The sequence below is a fragment of the Poeciliopsis prolifica genome, unplaced genomic scaffold, assembly GCF_027474105.1.
Source record: "Poeciliopsis prolifica strain line A6 unplaced genomic scaffold, Auburn_PproV2 SCAFFOLD038, whole genome shotgun sequence".
Classification (NCBI taxonomy): domain Eukaryota; kingdom Metazoa; phylum Chordata; class Actinopteri; order Cyprinodontiformes; family Poeciliidae; genus Poeciliopsis; species Poeciliopsis prolifica.
Window position 1 is genome coordinate 5,580,813 of NW_026562413.1, and position 22,656 is coordinate 5,603,468.

The 22,656-nt window shown below is 38.5% G+C and overlaps 2 protein-coding genes across 5 annotated transcripts in view; both read right to left on the minus strand.

The window, feature by feature from the left end:
• LOC129374987 (uncharacterized) overlaps positions 1-15,748 on the minus strand; it is a 31,990-nt gene extending 16,242 nt beyond the window's left edge. For 3 of the 4 annotated variants that reach the window (XM_055053723.1, XM_055053721.1, XM_055053720.1), the window contains exons 1-9: positions 15,560-15,748; positions 3,344-3,412; positions 2,566-2,590; positions 2,435-2,452; positions 2,168-2,236; positions 1,202-1,338; positions 981-1,097; positions 191-248; positions 63-110 (exon numbers count right to left, since the gene is read on the minus strand). In XM_055053723.1, the coding sequence (XP_054909698.1) occupies positions 63-110; positions 191-248; positions 981-1,097; positions 1,202-1,338; positions 2,168-2,236; positions 2,435-2,452; positions 2,566-2,590; positions 3,344-3,412; positions 15,560-15,583 (565 nt within the window). In that variant the 5' untranslated portion in view covers positions 15,584-15,748. The remainder of the gene's footprint in view (positions 1-62; positions 111-190; positions 249-980; positions 1,098-1,201; positions 1,339-2,167; positions 2,237-2,434; positions 2,453-2,565; positions 2,591-3,343; positions 3,413-15,559) is intronic. The other variant, XM_055053722.1, reaches the window with a different exon arrangement.
• A 700-nt stretch (positions 15,749-16,448) lies between these two features.
• dnal1 (dynein, axonemal, light chain 1) lies at positions 16,449-21,894 on the minus strand. The gene is made up of 8 exons (XM_055053724.1): positions 21,820-21,894; positions 21,359-21,397; positions 21,121-21,230; positions 20,674-20,729; positions 20,525-20,580; positions 20,246-20,372; positions 19,921-20,061; positions 16,449-18,660 (listed from the first exon to the last, which is right to left on the minus strand). The coding sequence occupies exons 1-8, from the start codon at positions 21,820-21,822 to the stop codon at positions 18,629-18,631; spliced, it is 564 nt and encodes a 187-aa protein (XP_054909699.1). The 5' UTR covers positions 21,823-21,894; the 3' UTR covers positions 16,449-18,628.
• Positions 21,895-22,656: the final 762 nt, after the last annotated feature.

Here is a 22,656-nt window from a genome sequence, read left to right on the forward strand (position 1 = left end):
AAATGTGGTGCAGTCTTAGTTTAAAAAGCTTTGAATTATCATTTAGAAAACTGGATACTCACCTTCAAACCTCTTGAGAAGTTTGTCATTTTCACATAAGGTTTGCATCACTGGGAATAATCACAAGATTATAGTCATTATTCCATATAAAATAAATAAATAAATAAATGAACAAATCATAAAATAATACCTTCTGAGAAGGTTGATGACATGAGCTTCTTAATGAGCACTGGGGGTAAATGCAATAACTATAGAAGCAGATACAAAAAAATTACAAGATTATTGATGCTGAAAGCAGCCTACAAATGGCAAACAAATATCTGTTACGGACTCACTTGGTCAAAAGTAACAAAATAACCTTTAAATATGACCAAGCTTAATCTTAGAAGCTTTGAGAAACAGGGGAAGAAAATAAAATTAACAGCAATAAATATTTGAAACCATCCATCAGTAATTAGTTTATACAGTTATCTTCACTTTGTGAACTGAGTTACTGAAATAGATTAACTTTTCAATATTGCTGCCATTTATTAAGAACCACCTGTAGTTAATTGTGTATTTTTTTATTTTTATTTGAAAATATGTTTAGCTTTGCTGCTGTCATTTCCTGCTCCCCCTTTCTTTTTGTCTCCATGTCGTTGATCACAGCTTGTCACACCAACCGTTCCAGTTCTGTACGAGTTACTGTGTCCATGGTATAACTATATTCTAAATCATTTGATTAGTTTCTATTGCTTTTTTGACCATCCTCAAGAAATGGACAAAAAGGAATCCCTTAAAAATACTTCAAATGACAAACAGTGCTACAGAAAAGTAACATGGGATTAACCGCCAACGTAGAAAGAGATGCATTTCTTTAAAGATTGTCACCAACTTCACCTGCACCGTGGATTTAATGTTGATGAAAAACAGTAAGTTTAATTGCGTTATTTGACAGTACCATTTCTCATTTCGACAATTTACAGCGTCAGAATACCAACCCGCAAAGTTTGAAGCTCAGATTTTCTGCTTTCCCTTTTGAGCTTCCACCCCAGAAAGGTCGCCATGTCCATGTCGGGTTTCCAGGAGAAACTCAAATAATCTGGGTTGGTATATACCTTGAAATATATACATGTATATGAATGCAGACATGTATATATATGGTTAACAGCTCACTCTAGATTTTCATTTAAATAGTCATTTAAATATGTTTCATCCTTACAAAGTAGTGAAAGCAGTGGCTTTGTGAAAATGTGTGGGTTAAAATTGTGTCCATGGAGTATTTATCCTTACAAACATGGCAGAGGTAAAAACTTAAATCAGGAATTTGACTGAAACACAGAGTGATCAGAGACAGGCCTGAAAGAAAATAGAAATACAACAATTAACTCAAACCACAAATACACAAAACAGTGTGCAATCTGCAACCTGACAGGATGTAAACAGAGAAATAAAACTTGGGCTCATTTAGTGTTTCAAAGTAATAGCTGTGAAGTCAGGAGGTCATGACCTATGCACAACAAAATATTGTCAATGCTTTGCTCAAAGAAACTCTGCTTTACTCTGCAACAATAAACACTCACTAGGAATTTCATGACAAACAAGAAGAGAAAGAATAAAAATTCACAACAGGAGCAGCTGCTGCTCTCAAAAAACAATTCTAGGAAAAAATTATTCTTCCCCCTTATCATGTTATTCTGTTTTCACTTTTTATTACAGACCTAAGCACTTTAGATCAACTCCTTTTCAGATGAGACAAAAATCCGGAGTAAATACAATACGTAGTTTTCGGATTATGTTTTTTAATATTTTTAAGGGGGAGAAAAAAAACAAAAAATTGGTCCTATGAGAAAAGTATTCTATCACCCCATGAATTACCATGAATAACCATGTAATTTCTTCAATTTCCCACCAAAGGTGACAAATAATCCATTATTATTGGGGGTGTAAAGTTTTAGAGTATCAGGACATCCAGAGCAAACTGTACTGTGCTACACTAGTTCAATACTGCTTCAGTATTTTCCATCACACCATTGTTACAGTTCAATGTTTATTTAGTAAGATTCAGTTATCATAGCTGACTCGTCAAAATATAATATAGATAGCATTCTTATAGCTATTAAACTTTGTAGCAGCAAAAATATGTAAATATGTCCTGCAGAAAATGGAGAAACTGCAGCATACTCACCAACAGCCGATCCCTGAAAGTCAAATTTTTTGCGCTTTGGACCCATAAATACAACGTAGGGTATCCGGTCTTAAAAAGAAACATTACAGATTAACTTCTATGGACTAAACATAAAATTTCATTTTAAAATTAACAGTAAGAATGTTTTAATATACTCTTGATTTTTAGAAAAATTTTTATTTTTTAATTAAAGAGCAAATTTGAAAAAATAAATTAAAAAAATAGATGTGGTCAAAACTATGAAACGCATAAAAAAAAAGTACTTACAAGAGCAGTTTATGCGTTCTAAGACAGGAGGAACATTTTATAAAAAAAACAAAAGTCATTTTAATACACAAAGTATTCACAAAACATACACAAGCGACATTGTGAAAAGGACTAAACAGAGTGACTGTTACCTTTTTGGAAAACATCTTTAAGCATCTGGAAAACAGAAAAGATCAATTTAAATAAAAGACCATTCTCGACAGCTTGTCTTTTTCTGGCACTTTCAAATCTCAGTAAACTAGACATTTTTCTTCATTTCTGTTTAATATGCAACAAATTGAGCTCTCTACAGGGGAGTCAAGGATGGCTGTCTAATCTGGAACCATGGGTGAGGGCAGTTAGCTTCTCCCCCTTTCTGCAGTGCAAAGTTTTGCCCTCTCCTTAGTTTTGGGGCGCTGCCCTTTTGACCTACGGCTTCTGCAGTTGGGAATTGGCACTTTCTTCCTCTCCAGAATATTTTAGACTTTCTCAGCCCATGATTGTGGGGATTAGATGCTACACAACTTCTCAACTGCGCTGTTTAACTCCCTCTGTGACTCATTTCTCCTTTTCAGTCGCCATCTGGAATTACTCCCAAATTCACTCTTGCTCAATTTTCAAGTTCCTCTTTGTTGTTTTGCACTCTTCTTTCTTTCTGACCCTAACTGACTTGTACCTTTGACATCCTCACAGCACAGAACTAAGGTTGCAAAGTATTCAAACCTACATTGCAATTACATTTCATTCTTATACGATTAATTTAAAAATGACTTTAAGCAAAAATATAAGGATTAAGAAAGGTATGCCAATTACTATGCTCTCAATACTTTGTTTATGGTCCTTTTCCAACAAATTACTGCATCAACAGTCTTTTCTTTTAAACACACACCAAAACGAAATACTTAGAGAAAGATTAACTGCAACTCTCACCTGTTTATGTTTGTGTGAAGTCATATGTTTTTTAAAATGAAGCACCTCTTCAAATCTGTTGCAACAGATCTAAAAAAATAAATAAAATAGGAGCAGATGATGAAAAATTAGATTAGTCATGCAGTTATACAAAAGTGGTACATAAAAACGCAAATAAAAACTAAACAAGAACAAATTATATAACAATCAGGGTCAATGAAGAGGAAAGCGTAAACAAGTTGTGAACATTACAATTTGGAAAAAAGTGCCTTCTTTCTTTACAGTAGAGCAGGGGTGCTCAAGTCCAGTCCTCGAGAGCTACCGTCCTGCAACTTTTAGTTGCAGCCTTACTCCAGTAGACCAGGCTCAGCTATGAACAGGCCTGGTAACAAGTCATTCATCTGATTCAGCTGTGTTGGAGCAGGGATGCATCTGATAGTTACAGGATGGTAGCTCTCGAGGACTGGACTTGAGCACCCCTGCAGTAGAGTAATGATTAGGTTTGTACAGAACAGCGAGCAACTGCTCGGAAAAACATGAACTTGGAAATAAGTTTTACTGAAACATTGTTTCCAAACAGTTATGTGGCCTTGCTGAGATTCTGCAGGAAAACTATTAAGGATGCGTTTATAATAAGCTTTAATAGTAAAAAACTATTTAGAAAGGGACCATGTACAGATCAAACATAACTAACCATTGGATGCACTCTAATAGATTGTAGCATAAGCTAATTTGTATTTACAATCTCTTTGAATTGGGGAAACAAGAGGGAAATTATTTAAATTAGCATGTCAACGTTTTTGATCAAGCCACTTACAGTCGGCATAGGACTCCTTTCCTATAAAAACCCATGTCTGATCTCCTTTAGTTTCGATGAACAATGATGTATGCACATGAAAACTATCAATAACTATGCACACAGCATCTAACTTTACATAAAACAATGACCATATCGTACAATGGTCAGTGTTCTTTCTCCTTCTCCCTTCTTGCTGCGACACATACATGAGCTATGCCATGCCCGTGCGACCGAAACCCCGCGGTGTAGGAGTCATGATGTGGGATTTTTTGGTGTTTCTTTCAAACTCTGGACTGAAGCCGATTTGTTAACATCAGCTGGTTTAAACGCGCGAGGAATGATAGGCCGCCTGGCTTTACTTATCCACTCGCCAAGTTAAGTGTCAGTTCTTTAATTTAGACTTGTGTCCTGTACACCAGTAATAGTGATAACAAAGAGAGTCTATTGTTGATGCATTGAACTAGGCGAGAGGTCGGGAATGCGCACTAATCACACTGTCCGTGCCTCTGCACTCTGGCCGCCTCTTGCCCTCAGTGTGACCACTTAAGTAGGTGTCAAGTATGACAGCTAAAAATATCAAATAAAATTGCTCGGCTTTCGCAAGTTCACTGCACATCTTAAATATAATTTGATATGTCGACACATTTTCACAGGTTTGGGTGGCGCATGCAGTGAGAATGTGAGCGCATATCGTTGACAACAATGTGTGGTGTGTGCATTTTAAGGGTTAGTATTTCACTTAGAAGTAGTTCTTATGAGCTCAGTAGATGCACAGTTCCACCAGGTGTTTGCTAATTTCTCCTGACTAGTCTGGAGGAGCTGAGTGGGGTAGTGTTCTGTAACACTGAAGTTTGGAATCTGCAGCTTCCTCCCAAGCATGTTGCACAGGTGTATGGTTGCCGAGGAAAATTCAAAGATTTCTCAAAAATGCATAAAAAAAAAAATCAAAGCAAAACGCCAGGTATGTGTTCGATGAGAGAACAACCTGATATAAAGCTCAAAAAAGTTGATTTTACCTAACTAATACTGCCCCTTTATACCTCACACTTGCTTGCTCAATGAAAATTCTGGCAAAATTCCTTTAAACAAATACTTGTCCACTTTATGACATCAGACTTGTGGTTCACACTAAAATCGGTTAATCCCATTCATGCAGTATTCACACACTGATGATAGCAGGCTATGGATTGTAGCCACAGCTGACGTGGGGAAGCCTACTATATCATGCCATCAGCTCTTCTGCCCATCACCAGCAGGCATGGTAGGCGAGGTGTCTTGCCAAATGGCATAAGGCCATACATGGCTGGCTCAATCTAGCAATAAAAAAATAAACAAAACAAGTATCAGTGGACACATAATCAGCTCAAAGCATGGCAAAAGGACAAAAGGAAGGATGCAGAGTGCTGGTAAAATGCAAGGACACTATCCAAGCTTCCAAGCCCCTTTTTGTCCTTGTTTGATCTAGGTATGGCCTGGTTACCCGTTTCAATGCATACTGAGACATAAAAAAGTCCATTTCAAAATCACTAAAATGTAGAGTTCCTGTGGTATAATCTTTTTTTTTTTGTCTTACCAGAGATAAAGTGTAGGGCAATTCTCACCAGTCATGTGCGGCTGCACTATCATGACCCTCAAACCACGCATCCCTTATAACTACAAACTAAGTGAGTTCAGTGACGTTTTAATCCGTGTCTTCCTTATATTCTTCTGTCACACTCCACTCTTAATCTTTATCCAACATATCTTTTTGCGGTAGATACGTTAATGTATCTTTTTTTCTTTATATACCAGTACCATCATCATATAAACTAGGTTGATGGTTGAGGCATTGTGGACAAGAAAAATCCATGTGGAACAGATCAGAATGAAACTCTGGCAAATGGCAAAATCTTTCATTTCATCGTTTGCAAACGGCGAACACACAGCAACCACAGCAGCTGTACTTGCAATGAGTTCCGACTTGGAGCTGCAAGCCCTCACAATATATAAAACTCTTCACACAATGTGGTCACTCCCTGGCTCAGAGCCAGGTCCAGTTGAAGAGGTTTAATGCACGGTCACTCTTAACAGGGTAGGGAGAGTGCAACATCATCCTCACTGAAAGGTCAATTAATTGTTTAGATGATAAACATCTTCTTGCTCAAAGTAAGTGAGTTTCCAAAAATCAGGTTTGCTAATGGAACAATTTTGCATAACAAGAACATTGTCAGACCTTATACTTGCACTCAGCACATACTCTGAGGTTGCAACAATTAATAGAGGAATTTGTTAAACCTTAGGGTTTAGTTCATCTCACTATTATCTAAACTACCTATTCTTATCTGTTAAACACTGGCATCTTGCTTTGGTATTTGTGGTGAAGCATTAGTCCACTCATCAGTCTGCTGCGACTGCTGTCGGGAGAGGCCAGGAAATCTGACTAGTTCTTGGCCTACATATGGAGCCCATCTCCTCACACTGTAATGACCCCCAATATCCAACTGGCTGACAACCTTGACAGATTCTTGTGCATGTTTGAAAACCAGACACCTCCAACCCATTCGGCCACCAACAACTCTACCAATTATTCTCCCTCAGGTCCTCTACTTGCATCCAAGATCTCAGAAGAAAATGTAAATAAACTCTCTGCATCAAAAGTCCAGAAAAGCTACAGGAGCTGATGATGGTGCTCCCAACTCGGAACCACACTTCATTCTGCTTCACCTTGATCAACCCAGGATATACCAGAATCTAACCAAATCAATTTCAGCTTGGTCTTAAATTGAATACCTCCAACCCAGGTATCCTCCACCAGAAGCTGAACCATCTCATAGTAGCAGCTTCTTACCATCACTGGGTCACAAGCTTCCTAACTGGCCACCAACAGACGGCTTGTAGCTTCTTGTTTGCTACTGGAGAAACCTACACTCAGCAAACTCCTGAGTTTCACCACTGTCACTTCTCTGATCAAGAACAACCTGAATGTAGACAGGTCAATCCACCTTCTGTGGATTGACAGGTCCACTGTTCCACTCAGAAGCACCTGGACATTGACTTGCTCAAGTATAGTAATGACTGTGGAATTCCAGAGAACACTTTTCTTTTGTCCACCATGAACTTATGGTTCTTAGGAAATATCCTTTTCACTTGACATGAGCTGTTATTCATTGTTCGGAGGAAGGTTCAGATTGTACTTCTTGTGGCAACTAAGGGGCAAATTTGCGATGGCACCTGTTGTCATCTACATAACCATTATTCCATCCATCCAAAGCACAGCCATTGTAGTGTCTACAATGGATAAGGATTATACATCATAGTCTACAATGAAGTATAATGAAGAGTCAGATCTGCAGAGACAATCAGTACCGTCATCCCTCCATCCAGAATTAATAGGGGTCAAGGACAGGCAACATATCTGCAGATGCAACACATGCTTGACTCGAACATGTTTAGACTTTTCAAGTCTCAACTCTTCATGTTAGGGCTACAAAGCATCATTTCCAAAAATGTTTTTTTGCAAAGCATTTTTGGTTTACAGCAGTGCTTCTCAAATAGTGGGGCGCGGTGCGATACTTGGGGGGGCGCGTGTGATCCTGGGGAACAGGCTTTTTTTTTGGCCGTACTAGTATAAAGTGTAATTGCGCACAGTAGGCAGCAGTGGCGCTCTCATTGTTACTTCTGTCACGTTTGCGACAGTGCAACATTTTACGACTTACAAGACAACAGGTTTGCCTTGGTTACCAGTGTTAAGTCAACAAAAAGCTCTGACTGCGTTCTGTCTATGGCCTCCGTTATTCAACAACCCCCAACATGAAAAGTTTTTCACAGGGATGAAAAGAAAAGAGAGACAAAGATAATGAGACAACAGAAAGTCAACCGAAAGCTAAGAAGAGAAAATACGACGAATCGTATTTAGCGCTTGGCTTCACTGTGACTACAGTTGGAGAAGAGGAAAGACCGCTGTGTTTGCTGTGTCTAAAAATGCTCGCAGCGGACAGCATGAAGCCAAATAAATTAGCGCGTCACTTAAATATGTTACATCTCAATCACGCCGATAAGCCGTTAGAGTTTTTTCAGCGAAAACGTGCTGAATATTGCCAAGTCATCCCGCTTTGTGAAGGCTACTTCAGTAAACCATCGAGCGCTGCTAGCATCATATAAGGTGGCGTACCAAATTGCGCAGTGCAAAAAGCCCCACACCATAGCAGAGGAGCTGATACTGCCTGCAGCAGTAGACATGGATTTATTTTTAATTTCGGGCATTGATGCACTTAAAATCTTTTCTGTTGCAGACTTAAAACACAATTTAATAAAGCTATTCTTTGTAAGTTTGACCATATGTCTTTCTTTTTTTCTTTAATGTTAATAAGGAAAAAATGTTATGCAGAGATGGATAGTCACGGTGGGGAGTGGGGGGCGCGAATAGTTTTCTTCTTGCTAGGGGGGGCGTAACGGAAAATAATTGAGAAGCACTGGTTTACAGAAACATTTAGGCCAGGTTGAAGCTCTACCAGAATCCATGTCAGGAGAAAGCTCAGACTGAGTTGCAAATCGAGGGGAAGACCGTCGGGTTAGGGTTAGTGCCAATTGTCCAGGGTAGCCAATCGGCAGGCACTCTTCTCTCAGTCACATCAGATGACTGTTCACACTGGGCCAGGTTCTGGCAGAGTGGCCAACTTAAAATGATTCTTACTTTCGAATGCTTCAACATGCCCTTCTAGGAGAGGAGATTGCTCAAAAGTCAGTGATGTCATAGTCAGCTCTCTGATGTACCATTTGAGAAAATGGTAAACAACTTGGGTATTGTTGAAATAATATTTTAAATTAGCACAATACTGCACAGGATAGTTTTGATACATATGAAATATACCATAGAAAGTTAAAGTACACTCTACATTCACATAAATTTAGATAAAGATCCAAACTAAAACAACTGCTGAATCTCTGAACTTATATAAATTCTTAGGGAGGATTCTACAGAAAAGACAGGCCTAGAATCTCTTTAGAGAGAGAGTCTGTCTGCCAGGCAATTAACAAATTCCTTAGCATGGTTCAAAAGTTCACTAGGATCTTAAAACTTTTTATAAATAATTTTATCTATATTAGAATTAACTATATTTCTTTAAGCATGTTTTTAATTAGTTACTTATTAGATCCAAACTTATAGTCATTATTTAGCATTACATTGTGTGCAAGCTTGGTTAAAAATACAAACTACTTTCTTGTGGAAACATTTTGAGGCACAGATAGCGCTGCAGCTGCACTCATATATCAAACTGGACAGCGGCTGATACGAGAAGGGTTTGCCGTATATCTGCTTTTGGGGCTCTTTAGCAGGAGGTAATAAAATTAACATTGAGACAGCCCACACAAAGGAAAAGAACACACCTCCTAATACATACATTTAAATGAGGAGAATATGCAGTCTATAAAAATGGTTTGTTTCACAGCAGAAGTTGGAATCTCTTTGTGCTGAGTGAGAGTTTCCCGGAGGATGCATCTTCTGTTATTCTTTTGTCTTTTTTACTCAGTTCTTTGTCTCTGTTTTGTAATGTCTTGGACTTTTGCTCTAGGTGAGATGCTTATTGTAAAGTTCTTCTTGGATTGAATTTCTCTGGATAAAACTCTGAATATCTGAAGTCTGACGTCGTATGATTGCTCTTTTCTCTCTGCACACTTACACAGACACAGGAATTCGGGACAAAGAATTAATTAAAGAGCTAAATCAAGTACTTCATCTTTTTAATTCTTAACAGTATGTATGCGAGTAAATCGTCTTAGTGAAAGCAAATTAAATTTGTACATACATTTTAAGGTAAAGGTCCTTGTCACCCATCTTGGAGAACAGTTTTTTCAGGTTTTCTCAGACTACCAAGTACCGAATGCATCAGCACAGTATTAAAAAAATAAAAATAATGCAAACCACTAAAACCAAACTACGTACAGCCTATGCTAACACATAAAGGCTAACAAAACAATCTTGACCTAAAGTCTTGAATCTGGTCCTTGGACTCAGTTTTCATTGCAGCCAAATGAGTAGTGTCTTTTGAGAAGTTGTGTTCCCTCCTTTGGTTTCCCTCACATTGCTGGTATTTCAGAAAAGTGTCATGCTGATTATTTATTTAAAAAAAATAACCACTCTAAAGTTACACAAATTAACAGATTGTGTCTTTTGAATTATTTTCAAACTTGGGAAGAAAAAAAAATTGTTTGGTGTGAAAAAAATCTTTTACATCATTACCCGTTTACAGAAGGAAAGTGGGAAAAAATGTAGCTTAGATTGGCAAATAACTTGGCAAGCTAAAACTGGTCAATTGTGGTCACAAGTCATGCAATCATTGACTCACAAACTGCTAAGATTAATCAATTCTTTGGTAGGATTTTTGTACAATTGTGCTGCATCATAAATTCTGAAGTTAATCAGCTGTGAATGGGTTATCAACATTTGTTCAAACATCACAAGAACTAAAGAAAATCAAGCAAAAACAGAATGTAGTAAACAAAAAATAATAATACATTCAAGTCACTGTTCAAGGGGCACTCTGCCAAGAGTTACTAAACTGATAAATTCATTAAATGGGCCTATATGACAAAGGATTGAAAGATTAGCATTTCCTCAGTCTGAACCAAGGCAGATTTATTTTTGTTTTCTGAATTTACTAATGAAGTGTGCAAGTAATTTGCCAGAGTCCCCCTAAGAAATTATGACCTCAAATAACAAGACTCACAGATAAGCAAATGCACAATAGCAGGCCTGTTACACTTTAAAAATCAGTTTTGAAGCTTCTTTTTATAATCCACAGGAAAAAAACAACACTGAACATCATGATTGATGTTACAAATGATCAAGATAAATTCATTAATAGAAGACCATCTTAACATTTGCAATGCATATATTATTTTAGTACAATCATTTTATGTATTTTTGTTTGGTTTTTTACAAAGACCTCACTTCATCCAAATGGTCAAGATTCAAGGATTTCCATCAATGAATACATTTGTTTTGACAGGAAGATCAACTCAAAAAAAATCAACTTTCACATCCGTGTTTTCTCAACATAATATTGTGATTTCTGTCTACCTTTACACAACTGTCATTTACAGCAGTAGTTTTTAAGCTAAGGCAAATATAAATGTTCAGTGGTGACCAAATTCCCTTGGAGGCTTGCCATTGCTGTTTAGTTCTTCAGTGGTGCTTAGTCCAAATGGTAATAGCCCAGTGTAATGTGTTGAGTTGATGCGCACGGTTCTTCTCGTTTCCTCCCTTGTCTTGGTCCGTGTGTGCGTCTATTGCTTCAGTTGGTCAACACCGGTCTCCTTTCAGCTCCTCTATTCCCAGAACTCTCACTTATGATCCATTTTTAACACAAGCAGAGTTCCTCGGTAACTTAGTATATACTGTACATTCTGATGAGGCTTGTAAGATTAATAGTACTTATTGAAAATAAAAACCTTTTAGAATGTATTAAGCATACCAAGAGATGTAAAATTGTTGAAACATCAGTGATATAAGAATTTTCTATGTTCTTTGATAAATTGTATGTGTCATGTTCATTTTATAAATTTTCAAGACATTTTAAGCACAACAGGAAGTTGAGTGCTGTATGTTGATTGAATCATGGAATGAGCTCATAGTCGTCACCTCTGCAGCCCATGGACAGGGGGAGGAGGGGGGGCGTACTGTGATGGACAACAGAAGACTGAGTACTGTATGCTCATTGATCACGGACAACCGGAGATTGAGTACTGTATGCTAATTGATCACGGACAACCAGAGATTGAGTACTGTATGCTATAATTGATCACGCTCGGAGCTCATGGTCGAGTCATGGGCAGGAAAGTAGCATTCTGATTAGCTAACCCGTCTGGAAGAGGGGAAATGGCCATTCCCTTCTTTCATTCGAGGTTGTTTTGGTAATGAGTATGAAAAGCAGAAAAGTCCCATTGTTCAGTAGAGTCGTTGTTCAGTAGAGTCTCTGCTGTGGGTTACGTACGGATGCCCAATTACGTGATGCTGTAGCTCTGCCCGGACTGTCGACTCTCCGGTTCACTGTGTCACTGTAAGAGTGGATTGAAAGAATCTAAGCATTACGTATTGTTTGTTGTGTGAATGAATTTGCTGTAATCTGTGGCAGAATAAAAAAACACATTTGTTCTAGCAGAACAGCGTGTTGTCATTATTTATCACCGATCACCCCCGATCCTGCTTAAAATTTCACAAAACAGATGGTATTTTCAACTCCAACTCCATGATAAGCAAACTGCAGTGCGTCTTGATATTAGCTTGTCTGCTTTTTCAGGTGGGCCAACAGGAGTCTGTCCAAGATCTTCATGATGTGGGATGTCAGGGTAACAGGCCTACAGTCGATGACTGATGGGTAAGTTTTCTTTGGTACCAGAACCAGGCAGAATGTCTTCCACAACAGTGGAACCTTTGCTTGGGTCAGGCAAAAGTTTGAGATGTTGCAGAATCACACAGAGGTCTTCAAGAATCTGGGGCTGACACCATCTGGATCTGCAGCCTTTTTCCAGGTTAGTCTCTCCAACTGCCTTTGCACCAGACTTCTAGATACAGAAAAGTAGGAGGGGGAGGCAAAGGGAGCAGCAGCATCTCCTGATTTGAATGACGACAAACTTGTGGAAGCAGAAGACTCCATGACTGAGGGGGAAGATGGGACATTTAAGGTTCACCAGGAAAGCAGTAGGTCAGATATTTGTATGGATGAGGATGATGAGCTTGTTCCTGAGCTGAACTTGTTGAAAAATGTGTCCAGCTCATTTGCTCTGACCAGGCTTCTATCTCTCTGATTCTCCTTTTGTTTGACGCCTTTAAACTTCATCCCTGACCACACATCTCTGCTTTTGTTCCTCTGCAGTTTATTCTCTAGCTTCTTCATGTACTTCTCCTTGCTGCCTCTAATCTTGACTTTGAGCTGCTTCTGTGTACTTCTCAATAACTCCCGGTCATTCCCTAAAGGCTCTTTTTAAGATTCTTTAGGTCACTGGTGATCCATGGTTTGTTATTCTGGAACCATTTCACTGTTCCAGTGGGGATGGTGCCGTCCACACAGAAGTATTCAGTCAGTCACACACTCAGTCCTGGCACTGACGTCATCTCTATGTGGCTGGCTGAGAGTAGTCCAGCCAGATGCTTCAAAACAAGGAGGGGCCCTTCTGCTTCCTGTGACCATTTCCTAACAGCCATCTTTCTAATAGGCAGCCTCTTCACCAGGAGTGAAACAAGAGTTCAATGTCTGGACTACATAGACAACACTTCACAGCAACATGTCCTTGCTGACACCACCTTAATCAAGGTTTATTCATATAAATTAAAATAAAGTTTTTTTATCTTGTCTGACGGCCAAAAAGACCAAAGAACTTTCTTGACCATGGAGTCTTTGGCAAACTCTATGCAAGTCTTGACATGAGTTTTCTTCAACAGTGGATTGTTTCTCACTCTACAAGTTTTGACCGTTGACAATCACAGGGAATAGTTGCCCGCAGAATTTCTCCCATCTCAACTATCGAGTCTTGAAATTCCTTCAGCACAAGATGTCCTCTTTCACTGGTCTCCTTGCATGGTCACTCAGGTTGTGAGGTCTTTAGGCTACATATTCCCTCCAGTTCTTAATTTAACAGAACTCCCAGGGATGTTAAGTGCCTTATATCCATTCTTTGACTTGGACTTTTCAATAAGCTTTTTTCTGATTTGCTTGGAGTGTTCTTTTGTCTTCATGCTGAAAAGGTAGCCATGAATATTCAACACGTGAATGGATCTTCCAGACAATCACAGAACTGCAGTTCACTCATTGTGAGATAACAAGCACCAATTGACTGGATCTCTGTTGAGTTAGTGTTAGAAATATTTAGACTTAGACTCGTACTTTATTGATCCTTTGGGAAGACTCCCTCAGGAAATTGTATAGTATATATTATCTTAAATCTTATGTTTGCTGTGAAGTTGTTTTGTTGTGCAACAACTCCCATTGTTTCGTGAGTTCATCAATTCTTGCATTGTAGCTACAGAAGGAAGCTCCTATGCCCCCGATAAGACACCTCTTTCCGGGGTTACCCCCGGTCTGGGTTAAAGACGTCAGAGGAATGAGGATCCAAATGGTTTGTCAGTTCCAGAAATGCACCCCTCTTCCCATCACTCAGCTCCTTCCTGTTTGAAATGCTTCCCACACTCAGAAATACAAATGTTTTTGTTTTGAAGAAAAAATATTGTTTCCTTCTCTAAACAGAAAAATTAGGAAATATAAAAATTCTTCCCGCCTCCAGTTTCTCTGTCTTGATCAAGAGTCCAGATGACAAAAGTAATGGTTCATATTTCAAACGGTGACTGAGACAGTACTGACAAATAATTCACAACATGCTGATGTTGTTAATCGGAAAAAAAAAAAAAATTCTCTTGTTCCATTTTCTTTTCCAAGGAATTAATGAGAATACAAACATACTAATGGATGAAACTGTTAAACTCTGGATATAATCTTACAAACACTACCTTATTTTTCTAGATATGGGTAGATGAATATTTGTAACATAAATGTCAGTCTAACCAGTACAATATGACGAAAATATATTGGGGAAATGGCTTGCCGACATTTAGTAGAAGACTAAATACAGTATATAATATATAAAACATTTAATCAACGATGAACATATGGGATCCCAGGCTTGGGTTCATTTTCAGCAAGGAACCAAGAAAAGCACAGATTTGGACGTGTAAATGCAGTTTAAAGCAAGCGTTGGAAAACCTGCCGACAACTGGTGCTAAGACAATTTATCTTTTCATCAAGAAAAAAAAAAGCCTTTATAGTTTTATTTTTAAGTCACAACTGCATAGTCTCACCTACAATTTCATGTTTTAAATGCCACTCAGACTTCGATGGCTCCGCTCAGCAGAAAGGTTATGTAGGTTGTGAAAGGAATGACGTCGGTGAAGTGAAAGAAACTTAAATCTTGGGTTCATCATAACTGTGTGTTTTAGACCAAATTAAAATAATAGAAGGAATTTAACAGTTGCACATGGCTGACGTCACTTCCTGAACCCCTTAGAAAAAATGGTTGCGTTTTTTTTTTTTAGTTTTTTTTTTAACTTGCAGACGAAACGCATCGTAACTACTAATATTGATGATTTTCCAAAGCTACTTGACGATTACATGCATTGATCCAGATGTAGTTGTTCCTGGAGGTTTTCAGCGTGCGCATTGTTTTCAAAGGAAGTGGGCAGATCGTGGTCTTTCACTGGCTGTAACCACTAATACTGATGTTTTTCAAAGCTCATTTCGAAAACAGAAGAACTTTCTCTGGATGAACAAATGAAGCATCCGTGTTTTGATCCGGTTAAACAATGACTTGGATCCGAAAAGCGCGCTCTTGAACTGGTGATAAAAGTTCAACCGCCGCCAAGCGGATGACCAACAGCCAGTTTTACGGTGTTGAACGACGTCACCCACCTGGCAGTAGAGGCCGCACTCCATGGCCGAACAGGCGCTCGCGTCGTGGACGAACCGAAACGTTCACGGCTCAGTGAGTTTGCAGGAATTCGCCACCGGCGTCAACTTTCCCCGCAGAAGAGGGCTTGTCTTCGCAGTTTTTCCATCCGGAGGGCGTATGGCTGTCCCCGGGCTGAGCTGCATTTAAGAGCGCTGACTTTGTGACTCCTCCCACCACCCGCGGACGGCTATGGAACCTCAGTAGTGCCATAAACTCATCGGTTAGTAATGCATTACTGTAATTTGACCCCTTGTTTTAGTGACCAATACTGTTACAGTTATGTATGGTACTATATTTCACATTTTTATGTAGTAAAAACATTTATTATTGCTTTCATCTTTTGCCTTAGGGAGAAACATAACACATGAAGGCACATTTTGACATTTTCATTAAGTAAAGCAGTAAAATATTGGACATGTGACTATTCCAGAATTAAACCATCCATCTATTATCTGTTCACCCTTGTCCCTTAGTGGGGTCGGGAGGTGCTGGCGTTCCGGGTGAGAGGTGGGGTCACCCTGGACAGGTTGCCAGTCGGGAGAATTTGGAAAGACCAGTTAACCTAACAGGGAGGAAGCCGGAGAACCTGGAGAGAACCCACGGATGCACAGGGAGAACATGCAAACTCCGTGCAGAAAGGCCGGGAATCGAACCCAGGACCTTCTTGCTGCGAGGGAACAGTGCTACCAACTGCACCACTGTGCAGTCCCGAGATGGTACAAACAAGAGATATTCATGGTGACAGTCCCAACAGACCGTGTTACCTCATTCATACGGAGAACACAGACTGTTTCTAATTACATTTTATACTCTAACGGTTTCATAAGAAAGACAATGACAAAAATATGGTTACTTTTAATGTAAGATTTACTATAATCACTGTAGTGTTCATGAGTTCAGCCTTAACTCGAACAGGAAGTACCCGTGAACGGAAAACAAATGTCAGACTGCAAAAACACACAAATCTTTGTGATGATAAGACATTTTTATGTCAAAGCCACATGACCAATTCTTAATGTCTAAATATTTAATCTTTAGGGTGTTTTGCACTCTTTACTGCTTATATTCTGGGATTTTTTTTCTCAGACAACAAGAAATCATGCCATCTTATTGACTTTATTCTACTATAAAACATGCAATTTTCAGTTTTCTTGAATAAATAGTTTTTGTTGTCTGCACTTTGTAAATGATGGATTGACATGGTTTCATCCCTTGTCTTGTTCATAGAGTTCAGTCTCAACAAGAAGTCTTGCCAAAATAAACAGCAAAAAAAAAACTTTCAGGAGACGTACCCTTTCTGCTTTAGCAGCAAATCAGTAAAAAATTCAATCGTGAGGCACTTCACAAGGTCATGCTTGTCCAAGGAAGAGGCAGAGTTTTGATTATGGCTAGAAGACATATTTCTTTGTGTGGGTCACAGTTATATCCTGAGCGAGAACAGCTTTGACTTTTACTGACAGACAACACACACACATGACTGTGAAGCACTGACCATCACATTTACATACATGGAGCTCCTCAATATTTACTCTTGAAGCTAAAAGCGGTTACATTTGAGGAGCTCCTACACTGCAGATCACTTGATTGTTGACGGACAAACAAGAAATGCAAGAAATGAATGCTTACATGATGAACAGTTCACCAGCTTTCTCAAGAGCCATAATTTAGTTTGCTGACTTATTGATTTTTTTAACAGACCTTAAAGAGTTGGGGTCAAAGGAGTTTGATCTGATATATCTTCCTCCTGCTCCCCCAGTGGCCTTCAAAGTATTCACTAATGAGATAAAGTAAAGGGAGGCACAACCTAAACTTTACTGGTTATTCTGTAACTGTGCCTGCTTCATGACTCATTTTTGAACTTTAATGTCTAAAAAAGAAATAAACAATTTCACAAATCAGTATTAGTAAACAACACCATATTATAGAATCAGTGGAAGTAAAAGACATGCAACATACACTGAACTTGTTTTTTGTAAATGAAACAATAAAACACACTACAGTAAAATAAAATAAAATAAACAAATCCTGATGACCAGAACAAATGTTTTAAAACAGCAATTCAAAATGTTTGGTTTGGTCATGTTAATATTGATTCTGCAATTTTTGGCTCTACATTAATCCCAAATATGGTTCCCTTCTCTTCCTTTCTTCCTTAGCTGTTTTTAAAACCAAACTATTTTCTATCTGCTTTATGTCTTTGTTACACATTTCTCATTTGATAAAACGGTATAAGCTGCGCTACTTGTGGAGGCAGAAAAATTTGAACTCAAAACAGCAGCCCACATGCCTGTATAATCAGGGCGCTGCAGAGTCTTATCATAGTTTGTGGACACATTGTGCGGCTGCAGCCGGGAGTCAAGGTCAGTTAGGAGACAATGCTGGGGCACGGAGCACCGACGTCCCTGGGAAGCACACAATTAGAACCAGAGTCTCTCCTCCCTGCATCTCTCAAAGTATATTATCCAAACTTAAACGACCACCAGGCGATCTTCACCCTGACACATCTAGCAAATGTCCAGTAGAGAAATCGACCTCCTCCCATCTCCTTAATCACAACGGACAAGTGCAATTTTTACATTTTTGATAGGACAGAAAACGAGTTTTAAGTGCTACATAACTGATCCTAGAAATTGATTTTCCTCTTTAGGATGTGTTTACTCTGTATTTAAGTTCTTCAGTAAAATGAAGGACACTTTGGAGAATGTATTCAAGCAAACAAGCAGTTTTGGTCCACCAACCTGGTTTTTAGTCAGAAAGCATCTTTTTTTAAATTTTTTTTTTTATTTAACAGTCTGATAAAAAATGAAGTCAATGCTATAAATCACATTAAGAAATGCTGTCCATGTAAATACACATGCAAGTTTTGAGAAATATCTTAAGGTTGGAATTTTGTGCTTGTTGAACTGCAGTCATCAACTTTGTTCAATATGTTTTTTAATTGAAAGCACCATTATAAAATATGCACAAAATAAAAAAGGGAAAGATAACAGTTTTTGTCTTTCTTTTTTTCTTCTTTTACTTGTTTGATCTTATTCGTCCGTCTCTTTGATGATGGGAATCCCTGGAATAAAAAAAAGACAGTGGCTGATCACATTCAGCTGAAACCACGTGTTTACATACGTGTTACAAAAAGACAAATAACTTTTTTTGTTCGCTGTGTAATGTCCACAAATCTGGTTAAACCTCGGGTTCAATTTTCATCTGTTCAAATTGATTTAAAAGTAGAAACACAATCACTCTTTTTCTGTTCAGGGAAAGATTCTGTGTGTTTTGGTGTGTGACGTGCACATTTACTCCACACACACAAAAAAACAAGACATTGTAAAGATGCTGGTTTGTTGTTCTCCTTGCTTGTATCAACATAGACTGAAATGCCACTTTATTAAGAAGAATCCATTTACTCAAAAGCAACATAAAAGGCCCAATTGGAGGCAGTAAATGCATTCTGTAAAGAATAAAAATAATTGGGGAACATCTTAGTTTCACCGTGGCCTGATGACACTGAAACGGAAGCGTTTCATCATCATGGCCGTTGTGAGATTCAGAAATAAAAGAGGAAATTTTGCAAGCATGAGGAGTCTGTGTCAGCACAGATTTCCAAATCAGATCTCTTGGTTGGAGACAGACTAAATACGCAAAAGTAAGCATTCGTATGGAGATCGATGCCTTGAGGCTTGAGCTAAGGGAGCCTAAAGGTAGAAAGTATGCATGTGGGAAAAATATGCTAAAAGATGTTGGACAACGGAAGATAAGGTATATTCTCATGATCTATATAGAAGGCTGTGCTTTGAGATCTACAGAAACTGTTCTGTGATTCAACCGAGCTTCCTCTTGAGTCAGACGTCGTAATATGGGCTGAAGTTTGAAATAATATCTTGCGCTGTTCCACTGAAGCCATGTCTGCAGAGCCTTTTACCTCAAAGCAGCCCCACACCAGCACTTTGAAGACGACTGACAATTACTCATGATACCTGCTAATATAATCCCAAATGTGAGGCACAGCGGTGGCAGCATCATGCTGTGTGTTTCGCTGCATTGGTGACTGTCAAAATAAGGTTGAATATAGCTTATATCTTGCTCAGTGTTCAAATCGCTTAAGTAAAATATATAAATCAATGAGGAGAAAGTGTTCATGTATACAAAGTTGTGTTCTGGTTGATACTTCAAATATTATTCTTTATAATATAATCATTGTAGTAAGTAGATGACTTTTGTCATAACTGTTAGGATAATGATAACTTCTATCATGAGTAATGAACAATTGAAAATGCTGAAATGTATGTGGCATAAATTCGGAAACATGCAAGCTCGTTAATCTCACCGTCTAGTTTCTTTAGATTAGGAAGCCTTTTGGAGGCTTCGTCCATCCAGCTTCCCTCAATGGCATGCTTCTCCTGCAGCGGGTTCCCATTAAAAACCAGGTCCACCAAGCTGGGCAGGTCAGCAAGCCTCACAAACTCTGCTACATAACAAAGAGAAACCAAAGCATTTGACACTGAATGCATAAGGTGAGTTTAAAAGGAAATCCCTAAAATGATAATTTCACTAACATACATTATGACCGATTACCTAAAGAGACCAACACGGAAAGTTTCGGTAATGTAAAAAATAAAAAAAAACAATGAGTCTCGATGAGTGCAGCATACCCCAATCTTTAACAAGGTTGTTGGACATGTAGAGGACTTTCAGTTTATGCAAGGAGCCGATGCCTTTCAGTTTGTCTATTAAATTATAGGAAATCCATAACTCCACCAAAGTGTCTCCAACTGCCTCCTGCAAATACACACGTTAAGAAAATGGACAAAACGAGCGCAACTGCTGGTGAAACCAAACATATTCTGCTGGGAGAAAAATGAAACACACAAACTTTATGACACCAGAAAATTGACTTATTTAGTATTAATTCAGGATTGAAAGTAACTTACCAACCCTACAAGACTTTTTATATTATTTCTGCTTAATGAAAGTATCTTCAAGTTCTCTGAAACGACATAAACAATGAATTAGTTCAAGTTTTCATTTCTTGTACAGAACAGCGCCTCTGAGTGAAATTAATCTAGCAGGTAGTACTCACTGAGGGCATTCAGATTGGTTATTTTCTCAATAGCGTTTGTGGCCAGAGACAGCTTCCTAAACAGAGCATGGGACAAAAAAATATTAAGGTATGTGAAGGACGAACTCAGTTAAATCTGATTCACCGCTAAAGAGTATTTTGTTTCACAAGTCAATAAACGCACTTGGTATCATTTTGGAAATTGATGAAACAGAATTAAATAGCTGCTCAAATCGAACTGCTGCATGAAAAAGAGATTAATAGTAATCAACTAAGGGAAATCATTCTATTGGAAGTGTGAGTGAGCGCATGTAGCAGATCGATACAGTCGCTCTTTACAATAACCTTACGTAGTTTCTCACGAAACGTATGTCATTGTATTTTTGGCTGGAAATATTTCTAAACAGGCTCCTGTAGTCTTTCTGTCAAGCAAGGATGCTCCATACAAACCATACAAACAGGACTTACTCGCAATTGCCCAAAGCATTGAGAGAGTTATCCATCTTCTCGATGGGGGGTATCAGACCGTACAGTTTAACTTCTTTAGCCTCACTTGGTTTCTCTCCGCTCTTCTCTTCCTGCAGCCACAAAATATCCAAAACAGCAATTCAATCAACACATGCCCACCTAAAACTATTACTTGTACTAAAGTACTTGTTTCATACAATTGCTGTGTTTCTTTGTTTGGACTCTGTCCTCCACTTACCCATTTGCTTAGAGCTTCTTTCAAGGTGGTTGGCTTGGCCTGCAGACATGACATGAAACATCATTAAACATCAGGCGAGGCTCTTATGAAATGATGATAGACCAGAACAGGAGAAGGTAACCACGGCCAGCTAGCAACGTCACAACACAAACACTGACATCAACACCCCGACATTTTAAACACGCTGGATCACAGCCGTTACTAATGCTGGTTCTTCATCCCGACACACAGCAGAAAACTGCATTTGACGTCGTTCAGTGAACGCAAGCACACACAATAAACCAGACTTCATCGAGCTGATGCTAGCCAGCTATCAGCTGCTAATAAATTGAGCTTCACAGCCGAACCGGTGCGCCTCCGCTGGGAGAGGCTGAACGACCGTCTCTCTCTGTGGCAACACTTATCGACAGTAATAAATAACCAAACAGCGAGTGAAATAAGCAGAAACTACAGGGATTTACCATGTTGACCGCTGATGTCTGCTCTGGGGCTAACAGCTGCCAGTAGGCTCTGGTTACTATGGCACCCACAAGCTGCGCCTGCGCACTGTGTGCACTTCCACAGTTTTGGGAGCATTTAAGTTTTTTTTTCTCTCTACATAAACAAAATAAATAAAGAAATAACTTGATAGTATAAATAAACAATTTAGCTAAAATAAATAAATGAATAAAATAAAGTAATAATTATTAATAAATAAAATATATTTTAAAGCAAAATTAAATTAATTTAACGCTCCTGTTCGTTTCTGAGGTACCGCAATAATGTTCCTGGGTCAGTTTGATCCGGGGAGTTTCTCATCATGCAATAGTGTCAGAAACCCAGAAAATCCTCCAAAACATTCTTGTATCTGATTATTAACTCCAATACTAAATATTTCAATCGATATTTGTGCAAGGATGTTTTGTTTTTATTTCTCGCAAATAAAGGATCAGTTACGACATCTTACTCATTTTCTCATTTGGACATAAAAAAAAAATTATAAAATTTTTATGTCCATTGAAACAAACAACAATTATCCTTGAGATTGATCTTTTGTACGATTTTTTATCTTACATTTTGAAATTTTTTTTTTCAATTTTTATAATTTAAATTGAGACACATATTATGTTCTGGGTCAAATTGACCCTCTGATTAAAATGAAGACAAATGAGTCACGCAGAGAGTATTCATGATTCCTCCTAATTATACTGACTGTGAAAGAAGATAGGAAGAGTAAATATTTCTCTCTGTTGAAAGAGGGGGTTATATTTACAATGTCTGTCACAACCTTGATAACAGAAGAAACAGCCAAATGGGCC